Below are 26,729 nucleotides of genomic sequence, written 5' to 3' on the forward strand. Positions count from 1 at the left end.
CATTAGAAGAACATTTTTCTCAGAATTAAAAGCTAAAATATGCGAAGATGGAAATAATTTTTTTTTTTAAATCAATACTAGAAATAATAACATATTCATTATATATATATATATATATATATATATATATATTATGATGTTAGATATTTCAGTTCTATTCCAGCAGTTAAAATTACTACAAAAATGATTAAGTTAAAAACTAGGAACTAAATTCAAAGTTTATGTAGGAACAACATCCAACAATATCATTAAAACAGCAGAAAACAGAAGATATGCATTTTCTATTTTTACATTTTGTATCACTTTTTAACTATTTATAATTCAATAGAGTCTTTAAAAAAAAGATGGTTAAACTTTCCTGCTTTGTTTTTAATTCTTAATCCAGTTTTATAGCAATAAGTCAAGAGCTACATACGAGCTTGTGATCCACCAAACATATATTCCCACATGCTGACAATGCAACATGTATAAACCAATACCACACCTTCATAAAACTATTTCTAGCAGGTTAAAATACTTGACAACCCACAGGAAGATATTAAGACATCCAACTTTGGAAATTAGCAAAAATTTATGTCTACTAATCCAAAACATTTTTTCTACAAAGATTAAAAAATATATATAAAACAAACAGAAGAAATCACTTTAGAAACCAACAGGAATGTTTATCCCAGCCTCTTTGGTATTCGTTCTTTCTCTGTTATACTGCTGTCAAGTGGAGCAATTCACAAAGCAGATTACAAAACAGCAAACAGACAGATGTCTGCTGAACATTAACACATCCATTGCAAGAGCTTTCAATGAAAAAGTTATTACAGTTTTGGACAGACTTTACTGCAAAACTCTACCAAATATCTAAAACAAAACTGATCACAACAGTATTGAATGTTAAGTCCAGTTAGAGGTTTCAGAAAATTCTCTATTATTTATTGATTTTTGTATTTTCTTTCAGGCGTTTTTTTTTCGTAACATTTCACTAAAACAACATATTTCTACTTCCTTTTCCTTCTTTCCTTTCCCATCTTTTTATTTTGAATTTTAATAATTTTTTTTTTTTTTTACCTGCTCACACTTAACCATTCGAAACCAAGGAAAATGTTTTATCCTTTCATAATTAAGAGAAGAGTGTATACAGAACTAATTAAGTCCAACAGACAAGATATCCTGCGATAATGACAGCCAAAACAATATGAAGATGATGGCTTTAGATTGTGTGACGCAGTTTACATTTATTTCCTTGGAATTACTCCCAGCAACAGGTAGCAATTTTCTGTTTTTTTTCATATTAGCAGAAAGCTAAGTTAGAAGAACTTCGTTGGTAATAAATGTTTTCTTTTTAATAAAGGTAAATAAATAAAATAAATAATGTCTTGAATGCAGATCAGATGATTTTGTTTTTGTTTTGTAATGCATGATCTCCAAAACAAGGGAGCTAATCAAGTCAGAGTAATAATTTGGACTCAGTAACAAAAGATCTTTAAATTTCTTTAAGGTTTAGTTTTTCCCAAAGTCTGAATAATCACCATCAAAGAAATGGCACTGGTGTGTAATGTAAGCTTAAGCTGTTGGTTATGTTTTCCAAAAAACATAGAAATAGACTTCAGCTTTGTCTGATTCCAGTTTAACTGAGAGATGTCTGTCCAGATATATATATATAACCACTATTTATGCTTCAAGCTACAATAACATGTTTTAATTTTCCAAAATAATCAGAGTTTATTTTTTACTTTAACAGAAGCATTTTCTTTGGAGGAACTTTAAAAAAAAAAAAGAAAAACAGAGAAAATCAGGTATTCTGTGTGATGTGGAGAGTTCCATTTCAAAAATGGTAGAATATGTAACTGCTACAGTCCACCATGGCAGTAGACCTAGTTTTACCATGGAATATTGAAGTCAAAAGAAGAACAAGATAGCTCAGGTGTGTGTGTGTGTGTGTACATACATATATGTATGTACATGTGTGTGTGTACATACATATATGTATGTACGTGTGAGTGTGTGTGTGCATATTTATCATCATCATCAAGATTCTAAACTGCAAATGATTGTTTCACAAGGCTCTGACTACTATTATTATTATTACTATTATACATAGTCAGCTACTAACAACAGAAACAGTAGCAACTATCTTGTACAGTGACAGCACTATGAAAGGTGGGGGGAAAGGAAGAGGGAGTATAAATAAAAACAAAATGACAACAACAACATGAGGGAAGGATTGGTTCTCAAGCTGAAACAGTGAGGCACAAGGCAGAAACAGAACAAAATTCTTAAGCAGATTGTTTTGAGTAGTTTGCATAAACAGTTGGTCTTTAATGATAAGAAATGTCTTTGGTAATGAAACAGTTACAATAGATGTTTTAATGACAGCAATTAGACTTTGATTTTGTGTGTCATCGGCACGAACAGTTTGGTTGTCTTGCAGCATTTCTCTCTTCTCTGATTTGGTATAAAATCTCATCAGATGGGGGGGAAAGCGATATTGGTAGAAGTGCTACAGCAGGAATATCAATGAGCAATAGTTTTCAGTTTGCAGACAGTTCAATAAAACAAGATGGAACTTCAGATTATCTGCGCAGGCAGCAATAATATACAGATGGGATGAAGGTTATTTCAGACAAAGTTCTTTAAGTTGTAAATCATATGGAACTGTGCAGAAGAGCCTTCCTTCTGTTGGAACTGGTTCAACGTGAATTGTTAGTAAAACACCGATACAGCTCAGAGTCAAGTTGACAGTGATGGCAATAACAATAACAACAACAGAAATAACAACCACATGCTTACAGTTTCTGTTGCTGGTATTTGGAGAGCAGTGCCTCAAGTAGACGTAACCTAGCTTTTACTTGCTGCAAGACAAAAAGGAAAAACAGAAATGACAATTAGACACAAATATGATAATGACATCTCACATAAGCATCATCATCATCATCAATATTATTTTAGCATTCCTTTTCCATGCTTGCATGGATTGTTCAGAGTTCCCTGTGGCACATTTTCTCCAGCTGGATGCCCTTCCTATTGCCAAGATAATACTATCCCATGGCCAGACATGTTTTTACAAAATACTGGAGACAAACGACACTGCTTGTATGACAGTGACACTCATTTACAACTGTAGCATAATGTCAAAACATGGACACGGATGGACGGACAGAGACACACACCAGGTTTTTTTCAGTTTCTATCAACCAAATTCACTCACAAGGCTTTCATCAGTCTGGAGCTAGAGTAGAAGACCCTTGTCCAAGGTTTCACACAGTGGGATTGAACCCAAAACCATGTGGTTTAGAAGCAAACTTCTTAATCACATATCTGCTCCTAGAAGTATGTATATATATATACAAGCCTGGGAGTGGAAACATACAAGCAGTGTCATTCATATCTAATATTCTGCAAAAATATATCTGACCATGGGGAAAGATTACTTTACTTGGAAACAGGTGCAGGTTAGTAATAGGAAGGGCATCCAAGCATAGGAAACCTGGCTCAACTATCTAACCCATACAAGCACAGATAAGTGGAAATTAAAATGATGATTATGGCAAATCAAAGCAAGTTTTATTTATTTAAACTAATACAAATATTGTGAATGTGTAAAAATGGTTTTGAAACACAAAATTTAACCTTACTTTGTATTCTTGGTAATCTTCTTGTAAAGGAATTTTATCTTCTTTCTGCACTTTTCTGGAAAAATAAATAAATATGTATATATATAAACGAACAAAGAGAATTTTATCGTAACAGAAGGAAACAGAATTGGTTGAGAAATCTAGAGAAAAAATTGATTAAAGTTCCAACCAAATGACTGAACAAAATTATAACCCTCTTTCATGCCACTTAAAACCTGGCATAAAGACATCCACATCTCAAATACTACTCACCACACCACCCACTTAGTAGAGGGCGCTTTATCTTTTTCCTGCACTTTTCTTGTCTTATAGATAGATTATTTGGCAAGCCCTTCAGTGCTAGTGGCATGAGAAAAGCACCGAGTACCACACAGTACACTGTGTAAAGTGATTGGTTTTAGGGAGGACATCAAGCCATAGAAACCATGTCAAAGCTGACATCAGGGCTTGGTGTAACCCTGCAGCTCACCAGATCCTGTCAAACCATCTAGCCCAAGCCAGTATGGAAAATGGATGTTTAGTGATAATGATGATGATATATAGATATTATTGCTGTTCATTCCCAGGTTGGCTCTGATGAAGTTTATTGGTGATTAGAGATATTCAAGCTATGACTATCCTTTTTTGTTTTTTAGTAACATTACATGCCAGATCACATTATTCAATGTGTACTTTTTTTTTAAGACAATCAGGAGTGTGGTTTGAAGGAAATGTGGTTGCTATTTCTATCAGATCAGGCAACAACCATAGAGGTTTGTGTGATGGCAATGATACCCATTTTACTTGTGAGATGTGATTTTGATTCACATACAAGTGATGAGATTACAATCAATCAATGACTTACTTTGATGACTTACAATTCAAATCTCAAATCCTGCCAGGATTAACAGAACTATTTGTTCATCTGAAGTCAATCAAGAATTTTAAGGCAAGTGGGCCATGTGTATATATATTCCCACCCCCCACTGCTTAACAACCAGTGTTGGTTTGTTTATGTTCCTGTAACTGAACAGTTTTTGCAAAAGAGACCAACAGAATAAGTACAAAACTTGAAAATAAGTACTAGAGTCTGAAGTAAAATATCTGAAACGCTGCACCAGGATAGCCTAGGCACAGATGTGATTATGTGGTTAAGAAGCTTGCATCTCAACCACATGGTTTCAGGTTCAGACCTACTGCATGGCACCATGGGCATCTTTTACCAGGTCAATCATATCCTTGTAAATGGATTTGGTAGACAGACACCGAAAGAAGACTGTCATGTGTGTATGCTTGTATCATCTCTTTGTCTTGACATTACATGATAGTTGTAAATGAGTGTCACTGTCATATAAGCAGTGTCATTCATTTCCAATATTCTGTGAAAACATGTTTGGCCTTGGTGAAAAAAAACCTTCCTTGGAAACAAGTGAGGACTGACAACAGGAAAAGCATCTGGCCATAGAAAATTTGCATCAACAATTTTCATCCAACCTATGCAAGCATGGAAGAGTGGATGCTAAAAACTGCTAATTTTTCTATAATTAGTTATGTGTCTAATAGCTTTGTTTGAACAAAGCTAATTAGAGCCAGTTACCACAAAGTTGTTGCTGTTTTGAATAACCTTAGGCAGCTCAATCTTAAGATACAAATATAAAACAGAAGAAACCAAATAGAGATTTGGGTGCAAGTCTCAAATTCTTCTCCATCTAACCTGCCAGACTTCAGTTTATAACCAAGTTGGAAACCCTGACTGTAGTGGCTGGTTGTGTAGAAGGAAGCAAGGCAGTGAGAGTATACCTCATCTTTTTACCTAATTGTCTGTCTATATACATTTAGAGATGTGAATGTGTCGAAAGTAGACACAAATTATGTGTACTCAGTCAGTAAATTCATATGTAACCTGTGTGGTGTCACACAAAAGCGCCCATGTGGTGTCATGTTAAAGCACCCATACGACACCATGTAAAAGAGCCCATGCAGCACCAGTAAAAGTGCCCATGTGATGCCACATAAAAGCACCCAGCACACACTGTAAAGTAGTTGTCATTAGGAACAGCATCCAGTTGTAGAAAGCATGCCAAATCAGACTGGAGTCTGGTGCAGCTTTCCAGCTTGTCAGCTCTAGTCACACCATCCAACCCATGCCAGCATGGACAATAGATGTTAAATGATGATGGTGATGATGTGTGTATGTATGTATTAATGCTTACATTCAGCATTCACATGAAAATAGCACTGAACTGCAAATAGTGGACTTTGTTGATAATTCCCTATCAACAAAAAGGTGCAGGCATACCACATGTTTTGAGATTCAGTCCCACTACACAGCACCTTAGTCAAATGTCTTCTATTATAGCCATGAGCCAATAGATGGAAATTGTATGGAAGTTAATCATGTCCAACCCATGCCAGCATTGAACATGGACATTAAATGATAAAGATGTATATCTTTGTGTTTGCTCCCTTCCTACCCCCACTGCTTGACAACCAGTGTTGGTTTGCTTATGTTCCTGTAACTGAACAGTTTTTGCAAAAGAGACCAACAGAATAAGTACTGGAGTCGACTTGTTTGACTAATCTCTTCAAGGTAGTGCCCCAGCATGGCCGCCGTCCAATAACAGAAGTAAAGGATAAAATTAAAATGATCCCTTAGCTCTGTGGAATAAAAAAAAAAATCCTTTACTTGAAAAAAAAAAAAACATTGACAATATTTACTTGTCTATCCCATTCTAGCACAAAAAACACAACAAACAACATCTGAGGCAAAGCGTAAGAAGAGTAAAAACCCCTTTTGGTCATGAATGACCATGGAATTGCACCTAGACAGTTACCCTCCAAGGTACAAGTCTGGGCAAGGTTATTTATGGAAGACAAGGCAGCGAGCTGGCAGAATCATTAGCACGCCGGGTGAAATGCTTAGCGGTATTTCGTCTGCCGCTACGTTCTGAGTTCAAATTCCGCCAAGGTTGATTTTGCCTTTCATCCTTTCGGGGTCGATTAAATAGGTACCAGTTACACACTGGGGTTGGTGTAATCGATTTAATCCCTCTGTCTCTCTTTGTTTGTCCCTTCTATGTTTAGCCCCTTGTGGGCAATAAAGAATTGTATTTATGGAAGACTAGTAGTCACCCATGCCACTGATGTTATTGACGGGAAAGGCAAAAACTGATACAACTTGGCACCAGTGATATTGCAACTCATCTCTATAGCTGAATGAACTGGAGCAATGTGAAATAAGGTGTCTTGCTCAAGAACACAATTCACTGCCTCATGACTATGAGCCCAATGCTCTAACCACTGAGTCATGCACCAGCAACAACATCAATAGCAAATGCAAAGACATGTTTCTCATATGAAGGGAGACACATATAGAAATACAACTGATTGTTACTTTAAGCACTAAAATATTGCCACTTACCGTCCATTTTGACTAAGGAATTCATTTTCAAAATCTCGAAGAATCTTTCTCAGCTTCCTCTTCTCAACTCGAGTCTTTGTCAGTTCTTCTTGTAGTTGAGGACTGAAATAACAATGAAAACCATCAATGACACTTTATTTTCTCAAAGCTGTTCACTCTTGTTTCTCCTTAACTAACTCCAATGTATTTAAAATTAATTCTAAACTGAACATCATCATATCAATTGATTATTAGATAAACTGCTTTTATCAAGTAAGCTTGGTCACTAAAGCAGACTATAGCCTGTATTCTTTTACATGTTTCAGCCATTTGACTGCAGCCATGGCTTTAATGGTTTTACTTGAAGAAATCAACCCCAGGACTTATTCTTCATAAGCCTAGAACTTATTCTATCTGTCTCTTTTTGCTGAACCATTACATTATAGGGATGTAAACACACTAACATCAGTTGTCAAGTGATGGTGGGTGGAACGAATACAGACACACACACAGGAATATATATTCATCATCATCATCATCATTAAACGTTCACATGAAATAGCATCGGCTTCTTTCAGTTTTTGTCTACCTACTCCACTCACAAGGATTTGGTTAGCTTGAGGCCCAAGGTGTTATGCAGTGGGACTGAACCCAGAACCATGTGGTTGGGAAGCAAGGTTCTTACCACACAGCCATGCTTGCACCTATGTAGACTAAAAACATTTTTTAGTTAAGATTTTACAAACTCATAAGATTTTCCAGAAGCATTTCATGCAGTGCCATGAAAAGATGCACCTAGTATATTCTGTAAAGTGGTTGGCATTAAGAAAGGCATCCAGCCATAAAAACCATGCCAAAATAGACATTAAAGCTTGGAACAATCCTCTGGCTCATCAGTTTCTGTTGAACCATCCAACACATGCTAGCATAGAAAATGGATGCCAAATGATGATAATAAGTTGGAAAGCAATCTTTGATACCATAATTCTTTATAAAGTTATTACTGAATTAAATCAATTAACCTTCACACACACACAAATTTAAAAAAAAAAAAGAGTTGAAAATAAATTAGAACTTGGTTGATCATTCAAAGCATTCACATACCTAAGTGTATCAAGCTTTGTGAAATACAAATTGTCTTAGTTGGGTTTCTCAGTGCAACTAACTTAGTACCTCCTAAGATTTACAGCTTAAAACTTGTAAATTTAAAGATGTTTAATCCTTTAGCATTCAGATTATTCTGTCAAATGTAATGCTTATTTATTCATAATGCTTTGAATTAATTATGCAGTATTTTGTAGCAACTAAATTTCAATGATGTGATTGTTCATTTTAGAATGACATCGTAGCATAATCAAAAAGCCAAATCTGGCCAGTTTGAACATAAAACAGATAAAATATTTGGGCTGGATATGGCCAGTTTAAATGCTAAAGGGTTAAGAGATGTACTCGTCTGACAAGTAATATGATCTGAGATAGTGTGTAGAAACTAAAATAATTATAGCATGGAAGACATTAACTATTCAATATCACATAGACTACTGACTTAGCTTAAACATCTATTATCTGGTGTCAAAATTTTCATCATAATAAAAGGTTGAAGTTAACTGTTTTTGCATGCTTTTGAATGGCTAACCTGTATATCTCAAGCTGTAATTGCTGGATATGTTTAATTATGATAAAAATTAACAGCATTACACATATATTTTATGAATATTAAGACTACATGGTATATCAAGTTAATTTAGTAGCAACAAACATTACAGTAAATGTGTTTTTATTGAGCTATTGAAAAATAATAGTTGTTCAGAATATCCCAGAGTTTGTTTCTCCCTATAACACACTAGGCAGAGAATGATAACTATAAATGGGGCCTTTTTACAAAGGATCCACTAGTCAGCCAGCTACTCCAACTCGGTGTTTCTATTCTATTTCTTATTAATCAAGCTAATCATACATCACATTGAAACTGTTACTTAAGTGCAAAGACCTATCAATACATTAATGTATAGTATATACTTACATAGTCATTTCATGAAGTGTTGCTTCTTGGTTAATTGAGCTTTCTCCGGTGCTCATTAGGCGAGATTTGGGAGATCCACTTCCGGCAGAGGTCGCTGCTGATGAAACCTTTATTGTATCTCTTGTTAAAACTAGATCTCTGGTTACAGAAAAATCTGCAACTGTATCAAAATTTTCATCATCTTCCATTTCAGCTGTAGGCACATGAACTGTTTTCTTCCACTTTAAGACAAAAGAGAGAAGAAAAAAAATTATACATCAGCAAGAATAATATATTTCTGAAAGAATAATAAAGACAGTGCTAGCAGAGTTGTAAATCTTTAATCAAAATATTGATTCCTCTCATTAGTACACTACTACATGTTTGCAAAAGGAGAATGTTGTTGCTGGCACTCTGTCGCTTACGACGACGAGGGTTCCTGTTGATCCAATCAACGGAACAGCCTGCTTGTGAAATTAATGTGCAAGTGGCTGAGCATTCCACAGACACGTGTACCCTTAATGTAGTTCTCGGGGATATTCAGCGTGACACAGTGTGACAAGGCAGACCCTTTGAATTACAGGCACAAGAGAAACAGGAAGAAAGAGTGAGAGAAAGTTGTGGCAAAAGAGTACAGCAGGGTTCGCCACCATCCCCTGCCGAAGCCTCGTGGAGCTTTAGGTGTTTTCACTCAATAAACACTCACAACGCACAGTCTGGAAATCAAAACCGCAATCCTATGACCACGAGTCCGCTGCCCTAACCACTGGGCCATTGCGCCTCCACTTGCAAAAGGAGAATGTACTTGAATATCATAAAACAGGTGTACAGTTGGTTGATTTAACTCCAGTGTATGACTGGTATGTTTTATTAATCTTGGATGGATAGAGGGAACAAAATACTGTGAAGTATATGTTTCTACTTCCCAATCCATGCTAGATTGGATGGTTTGACTGGATCTGACAAGCTGCAGGACTGTACTTTACTCTAATGTTTACTTTAGTATGGTTTCTACAACTAAATGCCTTTCCTAATGGCAACAACTTTACAGAGTGTACTGACCATATTTAATATAATGACTTAATGAGCTTTTTATAGCATTGTTCATGTTGAAGTAACATTATATCACAATAAGAAACAAAAAACATTTAGAAAGCACTGAGACTTCTCATATTAATAACCAAGATGTTACAAGCTAACCTCCCAACTATCTTGATGAAATCTAAAATCCAAGAAGAAAGAAGGAGCTTTTGGAATAGGAAAGGTGACCTAAGAAAACACAGAAAGGAATAGTGAGGACTCCTGGAGCTCACAAAGGAACAGACCCCACCAACTCATGCCAACATAGAAAAGTGGATGTAAGATTGATGATGAAAAAGGTGGTAGAATATAAAGACAATCAGAGTTTGAACTCCTGCATTTGTAGTAGAAGGTTTTGAATATAGCCATCTGCTGTAACTTATATGATTTACGGTAAATGACAGAAATAATTAAGATGCAAAGATAAAATAGTAAATATAAAAATGTTATAAAAAAAATAGATGCAGGAATAGCCATGGGGCTGAGAGGTTCACTGTGCACAATATCTTGATTTCAAGATCAATCCCAATGAGTGGTAGCATCTTCAGTAAGTGTCTATCGTTTTAGATCTGTTTCTTCTTGCCTCTATGGGTAAGACCCATAGAGGCATGGAGAGAAACAGATGTAAAATGATGATGATGAAAAGGAGGGGTGGAAAGAAGGAAGAAAGAGGAAGAGGAGGAAGGAGGAGGAGGAAGGAAGAAAGAGGAGGAGGAAGAAAGAGGAGGAGGAAGAAAGAGGAGGAGGAGGAAGAAAGAGGAGGAGGAGGAAGAAAGAGGAGGAGGAGGAAGAAAGAGGAGGAGGAGGAAGGGGGAGGAGGAGGAAGGGGGAGGAGGAGGAGGAGGAGGAAAAAGGAGGAGGAGGAAAAAGGAGGAGGAGGAGGAGGAAAAAGAAAAAGGAGGAGGAAGAAAGAGAAAGAGGAGGAGGAGGAAGGAGAAAGAGGAGGAGGAGGAAGAAGAAAGAGGAGGAGGAGGAAGAAGAAAGAGGAGGAGGAGGAAGAAGAAAGAGGAGGAGGAGGAAGAAGAAAGAGGAGGAGGAGGAGGAGGAAGAAAGAGGAGGAGGAAGAAGAAAGAGGAGGAGGAGGAAGAAAGAGGAGGAGGAGGAAGAAGAAAGAGGAGGAGGAGGAAGAAGAAAGAGGAGGAGGAGGAAGAAGAAAGAGGAGGAGGAGGAAGAAGGAGGAGGAGGAAGAAGAAAGAGGAGGAGGAGGAAGAAGAAAGAGGAGGAGGAGGAAGAAGAAAGAGGAGGAGGAGGAAGAAGAAAGAGGAGGAGGAATGAGGAGGAGGAGGAGGAGGAGGAGGAGGAATGAGGAGGAGGAGGAATGAGGAGGAGGAGGAATGAGGAGGAGGAGGAGGAGGAGGAGGAGGAAGAAGAGAAGGAAGAGATGACTACCATTTCCACCACATAAACAGAATGTAGACATTTCTTGACTGTATTATATACAAATGTCACTTACAAGTGGTCGAGCTGATGTTGAAACTCCAGCAGTGAGTTCAAATGGTTGATCTTCTGGGACTGTTTGAAGTTCAGTTGTATCTCTTGGCTGTATTTAAATAAGAAAGGTATTTATTACATTTTAGTAAAAACAGCATTATATACAGTTAAATAAAACAGTTGATATATTATAGTTAAATAATAAGTTATATTATATCTAAAAAATGATGATGTTATATTTAAGTAATAAAAAGTGTTTATTTCAGAAAAATAATATTACATTATATTTAAAGGTCATAAAACTAAGAAAGAAAACATAAAAAATTAATAGATTTTTGTCATCCAGATCTAACCAATGTGCAAAATTTCAACAAGTGATGGACAGTATTTATTCAATCTTGAAACTGTATGCTCGACTGTGGCAGAGGTCTCCATTACTTAAGACAGCTGATTACTGAAGGAAGTGGGTTAAACTTGCTAATAAATCTTAAGTAACAGATAAAGAATTAGAAATAATTTGTTTATCAAGCAAGTAAATAACTATGTAAACAATTAAACATAGTCGATGAGACAGTTAATGTATTTTGCATACATTAACCCAATAAGTTGGGCATGAAACAACATGCTCTTTCCTGTGCAACACAGACTGAAAAGAGAATTGTGTCAATGCTAAATTCCATGGAACAAAGTTTGCTGATTTCCAATAGTGAAATATATTTTGATCACAAGTTAGCTGAGATATCATGTTTGATGTGTCTGTTTGAATTGGCAGGCAAGAAAAGAAACCATGTAGACATCTAATATTAGGTATGGTCATATTAATAGTAGTGAAGATACAGGCGCAGTGTGATGTATACTCTACTCTTACTCTTTTGCTTGTTTCAGTCATTTGACTGAGGCCATGCTGGAGCACCACCTTTAATCGAGCAAATCGACTCCAGGACTCATTCTTTGGAAGCCTAGTACTTATTCTATCGGTCTTTTTTGCCGAACCGCTAAGTTACAGGGACGTAAACACACCAGCATCGGTTGTCAAGCGATGTTGGGGGGATAAACAGAGACACGCAAACATATACACACACATACATATATATATACATAGATACGACGGGCTTCTTTCAGTTTCCATCTACCAAATCCACTCACAAGGCTTTAGTCAGCCTGAAGCTATAGTAGAAGACACTTGCCCAAGGTGTCACGCAGTGGGACTGAACCTGGAACTATGTGGTTGGTAAGCAAGCTACCTACCACACAGCCACTGCTACGCCTATATATATATATATATATATATATATATAATATATATATATCTATAATAGAATTGGTACTGTAAATGAAGAAATATAAAATAGAATTGATTCTATAAATGAAGAAATATAATTTTTTTTTAATTTTGGCACAAAGCAGTTTTGGAGAGGGGGGGGTTCGTTTTTTTTTTATTGATCATCCACCCTCAATGCTCAACTGGTACTTATTTTATCAAACTCAAAAGAATGAAAGACGAAGTCAACCTTGGCAGCAGTTGAGTGCAAAGAGCTGCAAGAAATTCTGTTAAGCATTTTGCCTGGCAAATAAACAAATCTGCCAGTTTACCACCTTAATAATAATAAAAGTAATAATAATAATGATAATAATAATAATAATAATAATAATAATGATGATGATGATTTCAAATTTTGGCACAAGGCCAACAATTTCAAGGATGGGGTAAGTCGATTACATCAACCCTAGTACTTGACTGGTACTTATTTTATCAACCCAGAAAGGATGAAAAGTAAAGTCAAACTTTGGTGGAATTTGAATTCAGAATGTGAAGACAAACAAAATGCAGCTAAGCAATCTGCCTGGCATGCTAATGATTCTGCCAGCTCACTGCCTTAAAAATAACAATAATAATGATAACAACAATAATAATAATAATAATCCTTTCTACTATATACACAAGGCCTGACATTTTGGGGGAGGGGGCCAGTTGGTTAGAATGACCCCAGTATGCAACTGGTACTTAATCTATTGACCCTGAAAGGATGAAAGGTAAAGTCAACCTCAGTGGAATTTGATCTCAAAACACACCAATGGGCAAAAATATCGTTGAGCATTTTGTTTAGCATGCAAATGATTCTGCTAGCTCATAGGCACAAGGCCTAAACTTGGAGGGCAAGGGCTAGTCAATTATACCAACCACAGTGCTCAACTGGTATTTATTTCATCAAGCCCAAAAGAATGAAAGGCAAAGTTGACCTCAGAACATAATGAATCAGAGAGAATAAACATGAGGTATTTATTTTTGGTGGATTCTGCCAATCCACCATCTTGATGCTATAACAATAATGATCATAATCAAAGGTAATAATAATTATAAATGAATGTAACTCCCAGTTAAATTCTATTTGTGGAAGTTGTAAAGCAAGTAGCCAAATCAGTATGAAAGAATTTCAGTAAACCTAACATATATGTAGATCAGTACATTTTGCTTTCAAATCTCAAAAACAATAATGTGTTCTTAATTATCATAAATAATCACACTGGATATCATCACTAACTAAATGAGTGGTTCTCAACTGGGGTCTATTTTGTTATTAAAATTTATGTGCAATAAATTGCTTATACTTCTACAATGCACAAGATATTAAATTTTTTTTTACACAACTGACTGTATGGTAAAAAGCTTGCTTCCCAACCACATGGTTCTGGGTTCAGTTCCACAGTGCAGCACCTTTGGCAGGTGTCATCTACTATAGCCTTGGGCCAACCAAAGCCTTGTGAATGGATTTGGTAGACAGGAACTGAAAGAAGCCTGTTGTGTGTGTGTCCCACCACTTGACAACTTGTGTTGGTGTGTTTTTACATCCCCATAACTTAGCAGTTTGGCAAACGAGATCAATAGAATAAGTAACAGGTGTTACAAAAAAATACTAATCACTAGGGTCAATTCATTTGACTAAAAATTCTACAAAGTGGTGCCTCTGCATGGCCGCAGTCTAATGACTGAAGCAAGTAAAAGATAAAAGACAAATTCCTAATAATATTTAATTATAAAAATACAGTAGGATTTTTTTTTTTTTACATTTATATCAAATCGCTATGGAAAGCCAGTGGAGTAAAATAGGAATCACAGGGTTCCATAGGCAAAAAATGGTTGAAAACTACTGATCTAAACTACAGAACTATTCAGATACTTAGAATTCCAAAACTGAAGAATGCTTTCAATGATAGCATACTTAGTTCTTTGCCATTATCATTCAAACCATAGATATACTTGGAAACATTCATGGGGCCACAAAATATTAATGTCATTAAGGAGTAATTTGGTAATGGTAGAGAATATTGGATAAGAGCTAACAGAAACAAAATGTGTTCTGGTTGGGTAATTAAACTATCAGCATTCAGATTATTCTGCCATATGTAATGCTTATTTATTCACATTGTTTTGAACTAATCATGTATTATCTCGTAGTTTCAGGATTTCAATGATGTGATTGTTTATTTTTAGAATGACATTGTAGGGTAGGTGTGAAAGGCCGGATCTTACTGGTTTGAAGATAAACAAGTTGAATATATCAACCTGATGTGGCTAGTTTAAATGCTAAAGGGTTATAAACAGTATTGCATTGTGTAGTGTTAATTTGGAATAGGTGGGAGAATAGACTAAAGCATCCATGGTACAGAGAGAGATCATGAAAACTTTGTAGAATTCAAAAAAAAAAAAAGGAAAGTTCTTTAATTAATAAACTAAGTCACAGTTTTTAATTGTTACTGATTGAATAAAGTAGGCTAAAAGGTTAACAATTTCACTTCAGAACCACAAGGTCCCATTGCATAGCACTTTGGACAGATATCATGCTTTTTAACCTCAGGTCAAACCCATAACTTGTGATTGATATTGGATGGATGGAAACTGCATAAAAGCCCATCAAGTGGATTGTACCTGTAATTCAACAGGTATATATCCTTTTCACACACTGCCTCATGCAGATTCTGCCTGTTAAATTACAGTAAGGGTAACATGTCAGGAATACTCAGTCAATTCAAGAGCAGGTAATTCAGCTGATCAAACAATGGAGATTCAAGACTGGGTAAAAAAGACAAGTCAGACATAACTGTGCTAAACTCCTTTCATCAGTGAGAAACAGTCCTAAGTATTGATCTTATGTTTCATCATTAAGATTTCAAAACAAAATTAAATGCTAGATTTCATATATTTTCTAAACCTTTAATGAGTGTGAACAAAAGCTCGTTACTGAACAATCTCAAGGTTATTAGTCTCTTAATAATTAGCAACATACCGAAGCAGGTTTTGCAAGCATTCGTTTAACCAAACGGTAATGATTGTACAGTGGTCGCATCAAATCTTTTGATATTTTGGATGACTAAAAAGTGGAAAATAATATCATATAATACACAATATAAAATAAACAAATTAGGGTATTTGAAATATTAATTTTAATATTGTATTTAATAAAGAATATAGTGAACCCCAAATACAAAAATAACACTTAGTTGGACAAAAAAAAAACCTTTAAGACTCTTTTAGTTATAAAATATCCAAAATTATTTTATATTAGTTTTGGGCTATGATAGGTTTTACAGCTTAAGCCAGCCATGAACAAATTGTAGCCAACAGGACTTTCTGAATGGCAAACTTAATGAAACATTTCCTTGAATTGTTTTCAGTTGTGTGGCCCACCTGATGATGAACAATGTTTTATGCAACCTCAGAAAAGTTTGCCCGTGCCTGGTTGCAAGATCTGAACCCCTTCACCATTTGAAAACCTTATTTACAATTGGATTTGAAAGTAATTTTCATGCTAATGAGTCCAACAGTTTAGTATAGGGTAAGTTTATTATAGTTTATTTTAGTAGGCAGTACAGAAAAGTCCCTCTACAGAGCCAATAGGGCAAGTTTGAAAATTCAACCTATCAGTACAGATACTTTAGCTTGAGAATATAGCAAACATTTAATAAGTAACACCAAATTATCTGCTCAACAAATTATTATCTCCTCTGATCTTTTCACTCTCACCTTTATGCTGCTCTTAAAACTTGCTTTCCAAAGGCAAATGTCCAACATTGGTCAATACTCCAATGTTCAATGTTAAGATAGTCATAACAATAGGACAACTAATTTCTTAGATGATTGCTCTGTTATTAAAGACTTATTTTAAGGATTTAGTGCCAACAGGCTGTTTTAAAAACAATTTACAAATACAAAATTTCATTTTCATCTCTTCTTTAATGGATGGATTTGTTTCAATTGAAATCTGACAAAAAAAGTGTATTATATCAGGAAAATAAAAGGTAAAGTTATTTATAAGTGTCTCATTCTTGAAACAACACAAGGTGTGATGATAAGAAAAAGATTGTATGAATGTGCATACCAAGTGTATAGATGGTGAGCAAGGCTGTGAGAGAGCTAAATAAAGCAAACTACTAAATAGAGGAGAGTAATACTTGAAGAAAGTTGTATCCTCATGAAAGAGGAAAGAAAGTGACATAATAGGGTGTGTATGCTGTACAAATAGCAGCTAAATTATAAAGTGAAAACAAAGTGATTGGAAGTGTTCTGGACAAAAACCCATGTAGGAAATAACAATTAATCTGTTATTAACATTACTATTAAAAAAAATTTGAGAATTAAATTACTTGAAAATATTACAAAGTCATATAAAAACATTTTTTTATAATTTTTATTATGTACAAATAGTTAACAAAAAAAAGCAATATTTCTCATCAGAGACATTACTAAATAGAAAATCATTACATTTTTAAGAGATCAATTAAAAATTTAAATAAAAATATCATAAAGAGTTAAACCTATTTCTGACAAGCTTTTATATTAGATAAAATTAACAAAGCACATTAAAAAGAAAATGGGTTTTTTTCCCTAAAAAGTATTCAATTTTTTTTTTAATGTACAGCTACAAAGTTTTTAAAATTAAAATGAAATTGTTCTATCAAAGACAGTAATTACTGAATTCATTCATGAATACTGCACCCATTCCCACACTTAGAATAATAATCTAACACACTTCTTGAAACAATGAATGTCTTTCTAAAGCGTCATATTGGAACTGATTTTCAATATTTCAGCTAAAAAAAAAAAAAAGTTTCCACATGTCTGCATCACCTCCCAACAACGCCCCACCCCCAGTAAATGCATATTCTCAGGGTGACAAAGTTTCAAATTCTGACTGGAACTATTTGACTTCATTATGATGATGATGGAAACATTAATCCCTTGCAGACGGACTTAGTACTGACAGTCTGTGCCTTTCAGTAACTACATCATTTTTCATTCAAGGAATTTTACAGTGTATTTACAGACTTTTTTCAGTGTGGTATATTTGAAAACATGGCACCGCACAGAGTGAGACATCTCATTGCTCACACACACAGTGTTTCAATGCAGTCGGTACCATTTCCCATCTACAAGGGGTTAACAATGTAAGTAAAATGAAACTGTTCTAATCTGAAAGTAAAATCTTGCAAAAAGCTCAGCTGACAGTGAATGCATTGCTATGGCATTTGCCTAAAATGTTTTAAGTTTCCTTTTGGCTTTTTCTTTTTTTAGAAAATCTGAATGTACAATATTAAAGCAGTGTTGTGCAACTAATTTCAATGGGAGGCATAAAATTATTAAATTCATTAAAAACACAACTTTCTAGAAATCAAGTTAAAATACATAAATATATAAAAATTATTTGGAAAATATCACTTTTAAGATAATCTCTACAGATATTCTATAGAAATTATAGCCAGCACTGATTTTCATAATGGCATTTCATATCCGAAACATCAGATGTAGACAAACAATGAGAACAAAGATGAAAAAAAGGGTATACCATATTTTGGGAGTTTTGCTCCTTCATCAGCACCCATCTAAAAAAACCCGCCCAAAAAATCCTGAAATATGGCATCTGCACCCATTACCCTTTTTTCATCTTTGATCTCATTGCTTGTTTGCATCTGACATCTCAGATACAAAACGTAACAAAAATCCATGCTGGCTATAATTTCTATAAAAAACCTGTCGAGATAACCTTAAAAGTGATGTAAATCACACTGCTAACACAGTAGAACACTGTATTGACTTATAAAAATGTTTAATATATTGGGTTGTCCGGAAAGTTCATGCCGATTTTCCAAAAGTTTCTTCTCACTCAACTCATGTGGTACCCAAACATCGTAACGATTTGTGTACCCAAGCTTTACCAGGTGCTCATAAACGACAGATTTTGATAGGTTGAGGCTTTCTGCCAATTCTCGGGTTGTGCAATGTGGATTATTCTCAATTAATGACTTGATTTGGTTATCATCTGTAGGTAGTGGATGGTCTGCCTGATCGCTCTTTATCAATAAGGCTACAATCTCCAGCTTGGAACCTTGCGAACCACTTCCGTACATTTCTTTCAGATAAAGAAACATCACCGTAAACTGTGCATATTTCTTTGGTTGCTTGTGAGGCATTTTTCCCTTTACGGAAAAAGAACAGCATCAAGTGCCAAAAATGAACTTTCTTATCTTCCCTTTTAAAGGGTTACAGAATTAACACAGGTTATAGGAACATAAACCTTCTTCCACGAAAAGATAGCTTAAACTGTGCTCTAAATGGAGGTGTAGTCAAATCCTATTTTATGGACGCAACCATGTTCTAAAAATAAGTCGAAATGTAAGCTACTATAAATCGGCACAAACTTTCCGGACAACCCAATACTTTATATTATTTTATGCTTGCATAATGAAGTACAGTGTCCTTACAAGTCATTAATATTTCGAAAATAATGAAGAATTTAGTAAAATAACTGTCATTATTAATCTGTTATTTGGAACATAAGTTAGCATAAACGGTTTTAATTTAGATCACTTCAAAACAGGACAATTATGTAGGAGAACTAAGAGTGGTCTTAATTGTGTTGTGCAAAGTATGAACTTTGCACTCCTCCCAAGCAGAGCTGACCATGTTACACCCTTCTGATACAAAACCATCTGTGACCACCACTAGTTCCATGGTACAGTCTTTTGTTTTAAAGTAGTCTAAGTTAGATTCTTCCATCAAACTCACATGTTAATTCATGTTTCAAATATTAGCTTAATAATGACCAAGCTATTTCAATGAACTCTTCATTATTTTCAAAACTAATTAAAACAAAACCAATGTCTTTCTGCGGAAATATAACAAAAGAGTTGAGGCATTTTATGTTCAAATTCATTTTAAATTTTTGTCATCATCCATGTGACCTGGGGAATTACCATAATAATTGTGTTATATATATGTAATAGATATAGCTATTACTATTTCATCAAACTTTTACTGAAGACTAACACAAAAATCACATAGCCTCAACTTAGTTATTGCAATACCCAGAGACTACCAAAGTTTTTACAAAGTTATATAAAGGAAATATTTTAGAAATAAGATCAAGAGAAAAAAACTGAAAGACTTACTGGTCGGCCATGGATGCCCTCAAAGTGAAGGAGGGATTTCTGAATAGCTAGCTTTTCTTCTTGGATTTCATCTCTACTCATCAACTGAAATAAGAAGAAAAAAAACTTTATACTCTCTCATTGGAACTCTAAAATGGAGTTGAAATGTGTTGAAGTTTTCTTTACTAGAGACATCAAATGGACATTACTAGCAAAGAAATTGACAGTGCAAGGAAAACTCTAGCTAATACATCATCAACATCATCATCAACACAGTAGCAGTTTCAGATGCATTCTCACTCCATACACCTGCTATAATGATTCACTGATTTTTTTCCCTCTTGTTTTGTTAATCCTGGATTCCTCCAGGAATTAGGTGTCTATTTCTTTATTTCATCATCAACAACTGGCACACAGGCAGTTACAACAAGGGTTCCAGTTGATTTGATCAACAGAACAGCTTGCTCATAAAATTAATGTGCAAATGGCTGAGCACTCCACATACAGGTATACCCTTAACAAAGTTCTCAGTATGACACAATGTGACAAGACTGGCCCTTTGAAATACAGGAACTACTCACTTTTGCCATCTGAGCAGAGTGGAGCAATGTGAAACAAAGCATCTTGCTCCAAGACACAACGTGCCATCAGGAATTGAACTCACAACCCTACAATTTTAAGCCAAATATCCTAACCACTAAGTCACACACCTTCACTAAATTTTATCATCATCATCATCATCAAACATCCATGCTTCATGCTGACATAGGCTTAATAGTTTGACAAGATCAGATAGACAAGAACTGTACCATACTCTAGTGTCTGCTTTGGCATGGTTTCTATGGCTGAGTACCCTTCCTAATGCCAACCACTTTACAACACGTAGTGTGCTTTTACTATGCCAGCAGTCTTAGTAAGGTGGCCATGCAGCTTGAAAGACTATGATCCCCGAGTGGTGAGGGGCAACTTTATGCAAGACTGGTGAGATCAATGCAGTTAACATTTCACTTGAATAGTGGTAAGTCACAGGAAAACTACGAGTTAGGAGGGAATTTCAGAGGGATGATGTTTTAATAGGAAAGGATTGGGTATAACAAGGAGTTGGCATGGGGCCTGGCATGAACTCAATAGGAGCAATAAAAAGAGATGAGTGAATCAGAAATGCCTGAGAGGAAATGACATTAGACTGGCCAACTCCAAAAACCAGAGACCACAGTAGTAGGAGGACAGAGGTTGAAATGTGATTCTGAACAACTGCATGTTAATCAATTGAGTGGCCTGACCATCATAAAGACTTCTCTATTTTTTAAAACAGCTTATACTAATATTGTTGATATATTGTCAGTGTGACACATCAGTATCTCACACAACAACATGTCTAACATTAATATTGTGGATGTGTAAATACAATTGTTACCTCCAGTTCTTCAGGGCGTCTGGCATCTCTACGTTTTTCTTTTAGTTTCTTGATAATAGACTCAAGAGTTTGTTCCATTGTTGGAACAGTAGTTGGAGATTCAGAACCGCCAGATGATGCTCCACTTCCATGCCGACTGCGACTACTCATTTCAGCTTCTTCTTTCAGTTCTATACAAAAAAAAAAAAAAAGTGAAATGGATGTTAAGATTTCAGGTGGTTTTCAAAGTAAAAATCCTCAAAACTAAGTGCACCATTTCAAACTAGTAAGTGCTTGTACTTCTTCCATTTAAAAAGTCATGTTATAATTACATATGCAATTTAAGTATAAACATGTGTATGTATTGTGTGACTGATATCGTCATCATCATTTAACATTCATCTTCCATGCTGACAAGATCTGATGAGTTCAAGGACTGCATCAAACCCCAGTATCTACTTTGTGTGGTTTCTGTGAATGGAGACCCTTCCTAAGATTAACCACTTTACACCATGTACTTGGTGCATTTTTCCATACCACCAACACTAGCGAAATTGCCAATGAGAGTTATGTGAGTATTGTATGTGCATGTTATGTGTGCTGTATGTCTGTGTGCACTATGTGTATCATGCATGTACATTAGTCATAAGCAGTGCACAAAATGGGACATATTTTAGCACTTTGCTGCACTTGACTGCATGTCTGGCTTGTATGTGTGTCTGAATATTATGACCAGATGTGTGTGTGCATGTGTGAGTGCCAGATATGTGACAAACAAATGTGAATGCAGCTGCTGAGTGTATGCAACTGTCAAGCGTATGGTGCATATAACAGCTGGATGTGTGAGACAGTCAAGTGTATGTGTACATATGTGACTACTAGGTGGTGTGTGTGTGTGTGTGTGTGTGTGTGTGAGTGCATGTATGTGACTGCTAAATGCTCAGTGTATGGTGTATGTAATTGCATTGTATGAGTGTGTGTATGAGGCTGTGAGGTTATATATATGACAGTCAGTATACATGCTGCCACTCGCACATCCATACATGTGCACATCTGCCATCCATGCATGTGTACACCTTCCATCCATGCATGTGCACACCTGCAACTCACACATGTGCACACCTTTCACTCATGCATGCACACACCAGCTGGAGTATAACAGCTGATTATTTGTATCATATAAAAAATCTAACATGTATTTGTAGCACACATCTTGTCAAGTAAGCATTAGTAATGCATAGGATGCGCTGCATACACACCCTGTTATACTTGTCCTCCATTGTGTTGAGTGTAATGAAAGTACACTCTGTGAGTGTCAGATGTGCAGGTGTGTGCATGCATGCACACAAACATTGCACATTTCAGCAAATCTGGCATGAATGTAGATGTGCAATTCTGTCAAATAATGTCAGGAACATGGACAATGATTTGTCTAGATAGATATCAACTGATTCAGAAAAGTGATGCACAAAGATGAGAATCTCATTTCAAGCCATTTCCCATTAATAACACAGCAATAAATACATACACACATTTTATATATATGTAGTGAAACTACCTATCGCCATTACATACAATCTTCTCATTTAAATATAAATAAATGCGAGCGTAGTAGAGAACCCATTCCTTGTCCATCACGTGACTGATCATTATTCGAATCGGCAACTTCTTCGAACCGTTCCCGCCAGAACGCGAACTGACCAATCACGGCCCCTAATAAGGTCACGTGATGGAGTAAAATTCTGAAGGCATTTGGAGCCCTCTTAACGCTATATATAGATCAACTCATACCCCACAAATTTGTCTCGGTCCAGTTTCTCTTTGAGAACTGTTCCGTGTACCACACGACAGCAGCAGCAGCCAGCGACCACTTCAGCAGCTTCGTCCAGCCAACGATGACCTCCGCCGTCGCCACATCAGCAACAAGAGTCTACTACTACTATCCAGCATCATCATCATGACCAACACGATTCTACGATTACTACTAACCAGCAACAATCTCTACCAGCGTCAACTCGATTTACTATGTACACCACACCAAACTCCGCGGCACATCTCTCTCTTCGATTCTGTTAGGTGACTCAGCTTCACCACGGTAAATAAACAGACAAGAGTTCTTAAACAGACAAGAAATTCTCAGCCAGCGATGAACATCTGTATAACAAGAATCACGGCCCGGCATCGATGCCACGACATCACAACTAGTGATCAGCACTGCCACACTCAGCCTCTCCTCACTTTCACATACAGAACTTTTCCTATAGTGTACTAACGATCTGGTATAATTGTCCACGTGTTATTGACTCTCTTTCTATCTGTTGTAATAATACACATACACATACATACTTTTCTTTGTATGACGGCCTGTCTTTGATTATGTTCTTATATGTCGCATTCACACTCTCACACAGACATACATCTTTAACGCTACAATAAATATATCTGTTATTCATCTAATACGGTTGTGGTCTTTCATTACTGGTCATCTATGTTATCGTCGCATAACATATCACGTATATCATTCATCTTTGATATATATATTTGTATGTTCGACCGTGTGACACGTTTAAATAAAAGGAGTCCTGTTTTTCCATTCGTCACCATATCTCCTTTTATGAGTTCGCACGGTCGTCCCTAACATATATATACAAACATAGAATGTGAAAATATACTTTACTTTTGATTTCCTTTCTTGCTTTAGCCAAATCTGCCATGTATTTCTTGATTTCAGCTTTAGCAGTTTTATCACTCTGTGATGGCTGCAATGAAACCCAAAGAGGAAAATTCAGTTTCTTTGTGACATAGAAATTCAATGAGAATCCTAGCCTAACAAATAGCCATCAAATATTTTTTGACAGCCCTCATCAACAACGCCTTATGCTTCACCAAACACAAGAGTGAAGCCATATATTTATCACATCTCATCATATTACTAAATCTTTCAATTATGGAAGATATTCTTTGTATTCCACTCCAATGTTACTAACTTATCTTTAATAGCTTTAAATGATGTCTAATAGAGCAAACAGTATAATGAATATCTGGGAGGGGGGCATTATAAACTAGGTAGAGAAAACAATATATTAAATATTTAGTTCACTGTGGGTCTTTTACTTTTAACTTTTTCATACTGTTTCTTTCTACCCAGATCTCTCTCTCTCCCCTCGATTCAATGTGAAACACAAGCAGAATGATTAAGTCAACAACAGCAAGTCTCTGGTAAACACCAGCTCTGGTTCATTATTTACATTTGACGGATGTTTGTCCTCATCTTGTTTGTTGTTAACATGTTTCAGCTGATATACCCTCCAGCCTTCATCAGGTGTCTTGGGGAAATTTTGAACCTGGGTTCTCATTCCTAAGGTATTTTTCGATATTATTATTATTATTATTATTAATATTATTCAGCTCTGGTTGTTTCAAAGCTCAGTGCTTGAGTCTTTCAACAGCTACATCATACAGTTTGGTGCCTAAGGTGCCATCTCGTTTTATCAATGGTATATAACCATTCGTTCTCCTAAGTCTGAAGAAGGATCAAAACAATAAAATCACAGCATCCATAGACGATACTAACCAATATTAGTCCTGTAGGAACTTGACCACTTTCATCATCATCAATTTAATGTCAACTTTTCCATGCTTGCACTAGTGGGGTGGAATTTATTGAGGCAGATTTTTCTATGGTTTAATGCCCTTTAATCATCACTCATCTGTTTCCAAGCAAGATAATATTCTTCATGGCTACACATGTTCTTGCAGAATGTTAGAAATGAACAACACTGCTTGTATGACAGTGACACTCATTTACAACTGTCATGCAATGTCAAGACAAGAAGACACAAACATACACATAAACACATAAAATTCCTATTTATAATTTTTTTTATCTATTTATTTTCAAAAATAAAAATGGGTTTGACTTACTCGGTATCCATGTTCTCGCTCAAAGTTTTCTTCAAATAACTTTATCTTTTTCCTCAGAGCTAGTAACATTAAAAAATAATATATTTCAAGATTATTTGGATATTTATTCATCCTCCCTCTCACACACACAAACATTGGATTACCAAAATTGCTGAAAGATTTTATCCTCAGCAAAAAAGACAGTATAGCAGTGAGAAGCAAAAGAGAAATGCATTTCTTTCTTAAATTGATGCTAAATTGACTGAAAATTTTCTAGAACAATTCTGACTGTTTAAATGTTTTGTAAAAAGTATTTATAGAAAATAACACAGAAAAAGATCAAGGTCAGCCTAAAATTCAAGTGAGCTCTCTGCACTGTGGAGTGAAAAGAAATAGAACAGTTTCAACTTGCACACTAAAATAGCATATAATAATTTCTAACATACCAGCAAGGCAATACACTCTTTTTTTGTTTTTTTTATAGTGGGGTGGGATTAGTACTTGATAAGCTCTTAATTTTATTGACTCCAAAAATGCAGAGTTGACTTCAGCAGGATTTCAACTCAGAAAAGTAGAACTGAAACAAATACTGCAAGGCATTTACTCTGATACTCAAACAACTTTACCAATTCCTGTTAATATAAAATAGCTTAAACAGTTAAGTCAGAAGATGCTTTGCTTTCTGGCATTTCCACAAAAGTTTTTAAAAATTGTTAAGAAAATCTTTTTTAAAGATTCTCAGCTGAGATAAATTCAGAAAGATTTCAGTTTTTAACCAAGTATTTCTTATAAATCTGAAGAAACAAGTAGACCCAGCAAGGGAGAAAAGAAAACAAAAAAATAATAAATATCTTAGTACAAATAATATTCAATATAATTCAATGGCCAAATTTGACAATTTTAATGGTTCAATAATAGCTCAGCTTCAAGATTCCTATGATAATGCTACAAAATTTTGAGAATCATTGTTTTGTTTAACATCTGTTTTTCCATGCTTACATGGATTTTAAAAGAGAGTTATTTGAGGTATGATTTTATGGTTGGATGCTCTTCCTGGTGCCAACACTTACTTGTTTTTCAAGTAAGGGATTTCTCTATTCTGCATGTCTTCAAAAGGACCGAGTAACTGGTCATGTCAACAGAGATGTTAACATCAGAAAAAAAGCTTCACTCAAGCAGTGACACCCACATGTACTGTGTATATATTCAATGTGTTTCCTGTAGTTTCTGCCAACCAAATTCTCTCATTGGTAGGTTCATGGTTATAGAAGACACTTATTCATGCAAAGTGCCATGCAGTGAGTCCAAACCAAATCGCATATAACTGCAAAACAAATCCCTCAAATAGCCAGGGCCATGCTTGCACTATGAAGGCTTTCTAAAATACATGGTCAACCAATATGCAGCTGCTTTCCACTGAAGCCAGGTAACTCTTATTGACCTCCCTTCACATGCAAAAATGTTCATACCAAGTAACAAAGAACT

At 35.5% G+C, this 26,729-nt stretch overlaps 1 protein-coding gene across 13 annotated transcripts in view; it reads right to left on the reverse strand.

Moving 5' to 3' along the window:
- Positions 1-1,023: 1,023 nt before the first annotated feature.
- The window catches only part of LOC106875929 (protein FAM13A), a 288,030-nt gene continuing 262,324 nt past the window's right edge, over positions 1,024-26,729 (reverse strand). For 8 of the 13 annotated variants that reach the window (XM_052978233.2, XM_052978225.2, XM_089346969.1 and 5 more), the window contains 10 exons: positions 25,266-25,324; positions 24,019-24,100; positions 21,363-21,532; positions 19,967-20,050; positions 15,808-15,891; positions 11,544-11,630; positions 9,032-9,252; positions 7,030-7,131; positions 3,630-3,684; positions 1,024-2,846 (listed from right to left, as the gene is read on the reverse strand). In XM_052978233.2, the coding sequence (XP_052834193.1) occupies positions 2,781-2,846; positions 3,630-3,684; positions 7,030-7,131; positions 9,032-9,252; positions 11,544-11,630; positions 15,808-15,891; positions 19,967-20,050; positions 21,363-21,532; positions 24,019-24,100; positions 25,266-25,324 (1,010 nt within the window). In that variant the 3' untranslated portion in view covers positions 1,024-2,780. The remainder of the gene's footprint in view (positions 2,847-3,629; positions 3,685-7,029; positions 7,132-9,031; positions 9,253-11,543; positions 11,631-15,807; positions 15,892-19,966; positions 20,051-21,362; positions 21,533-24,018; positions 24,101-25,265; positions 25,325-26,729) is intronic. The other 5 variants (XM_089346973.1, XM_089346968.1, XM_089346974.1 and 2 more) reach the window with 1 other exon arrangement.

This window comes from Octopus bimaculoides, chromosome 2, assembly GCF_046866305.1.
Source record: "Octopus bimaculoides isolate indiv1 chromosome 2, ASM4686630v1, whole genome shotgun sequence".
Taxonomy (NCBI): Eukaryota; Metazoa; Mollusca; class Cephalopoda; order Octopoda; family Octopodidae; genus Octopus; species Octopus bimaculoides.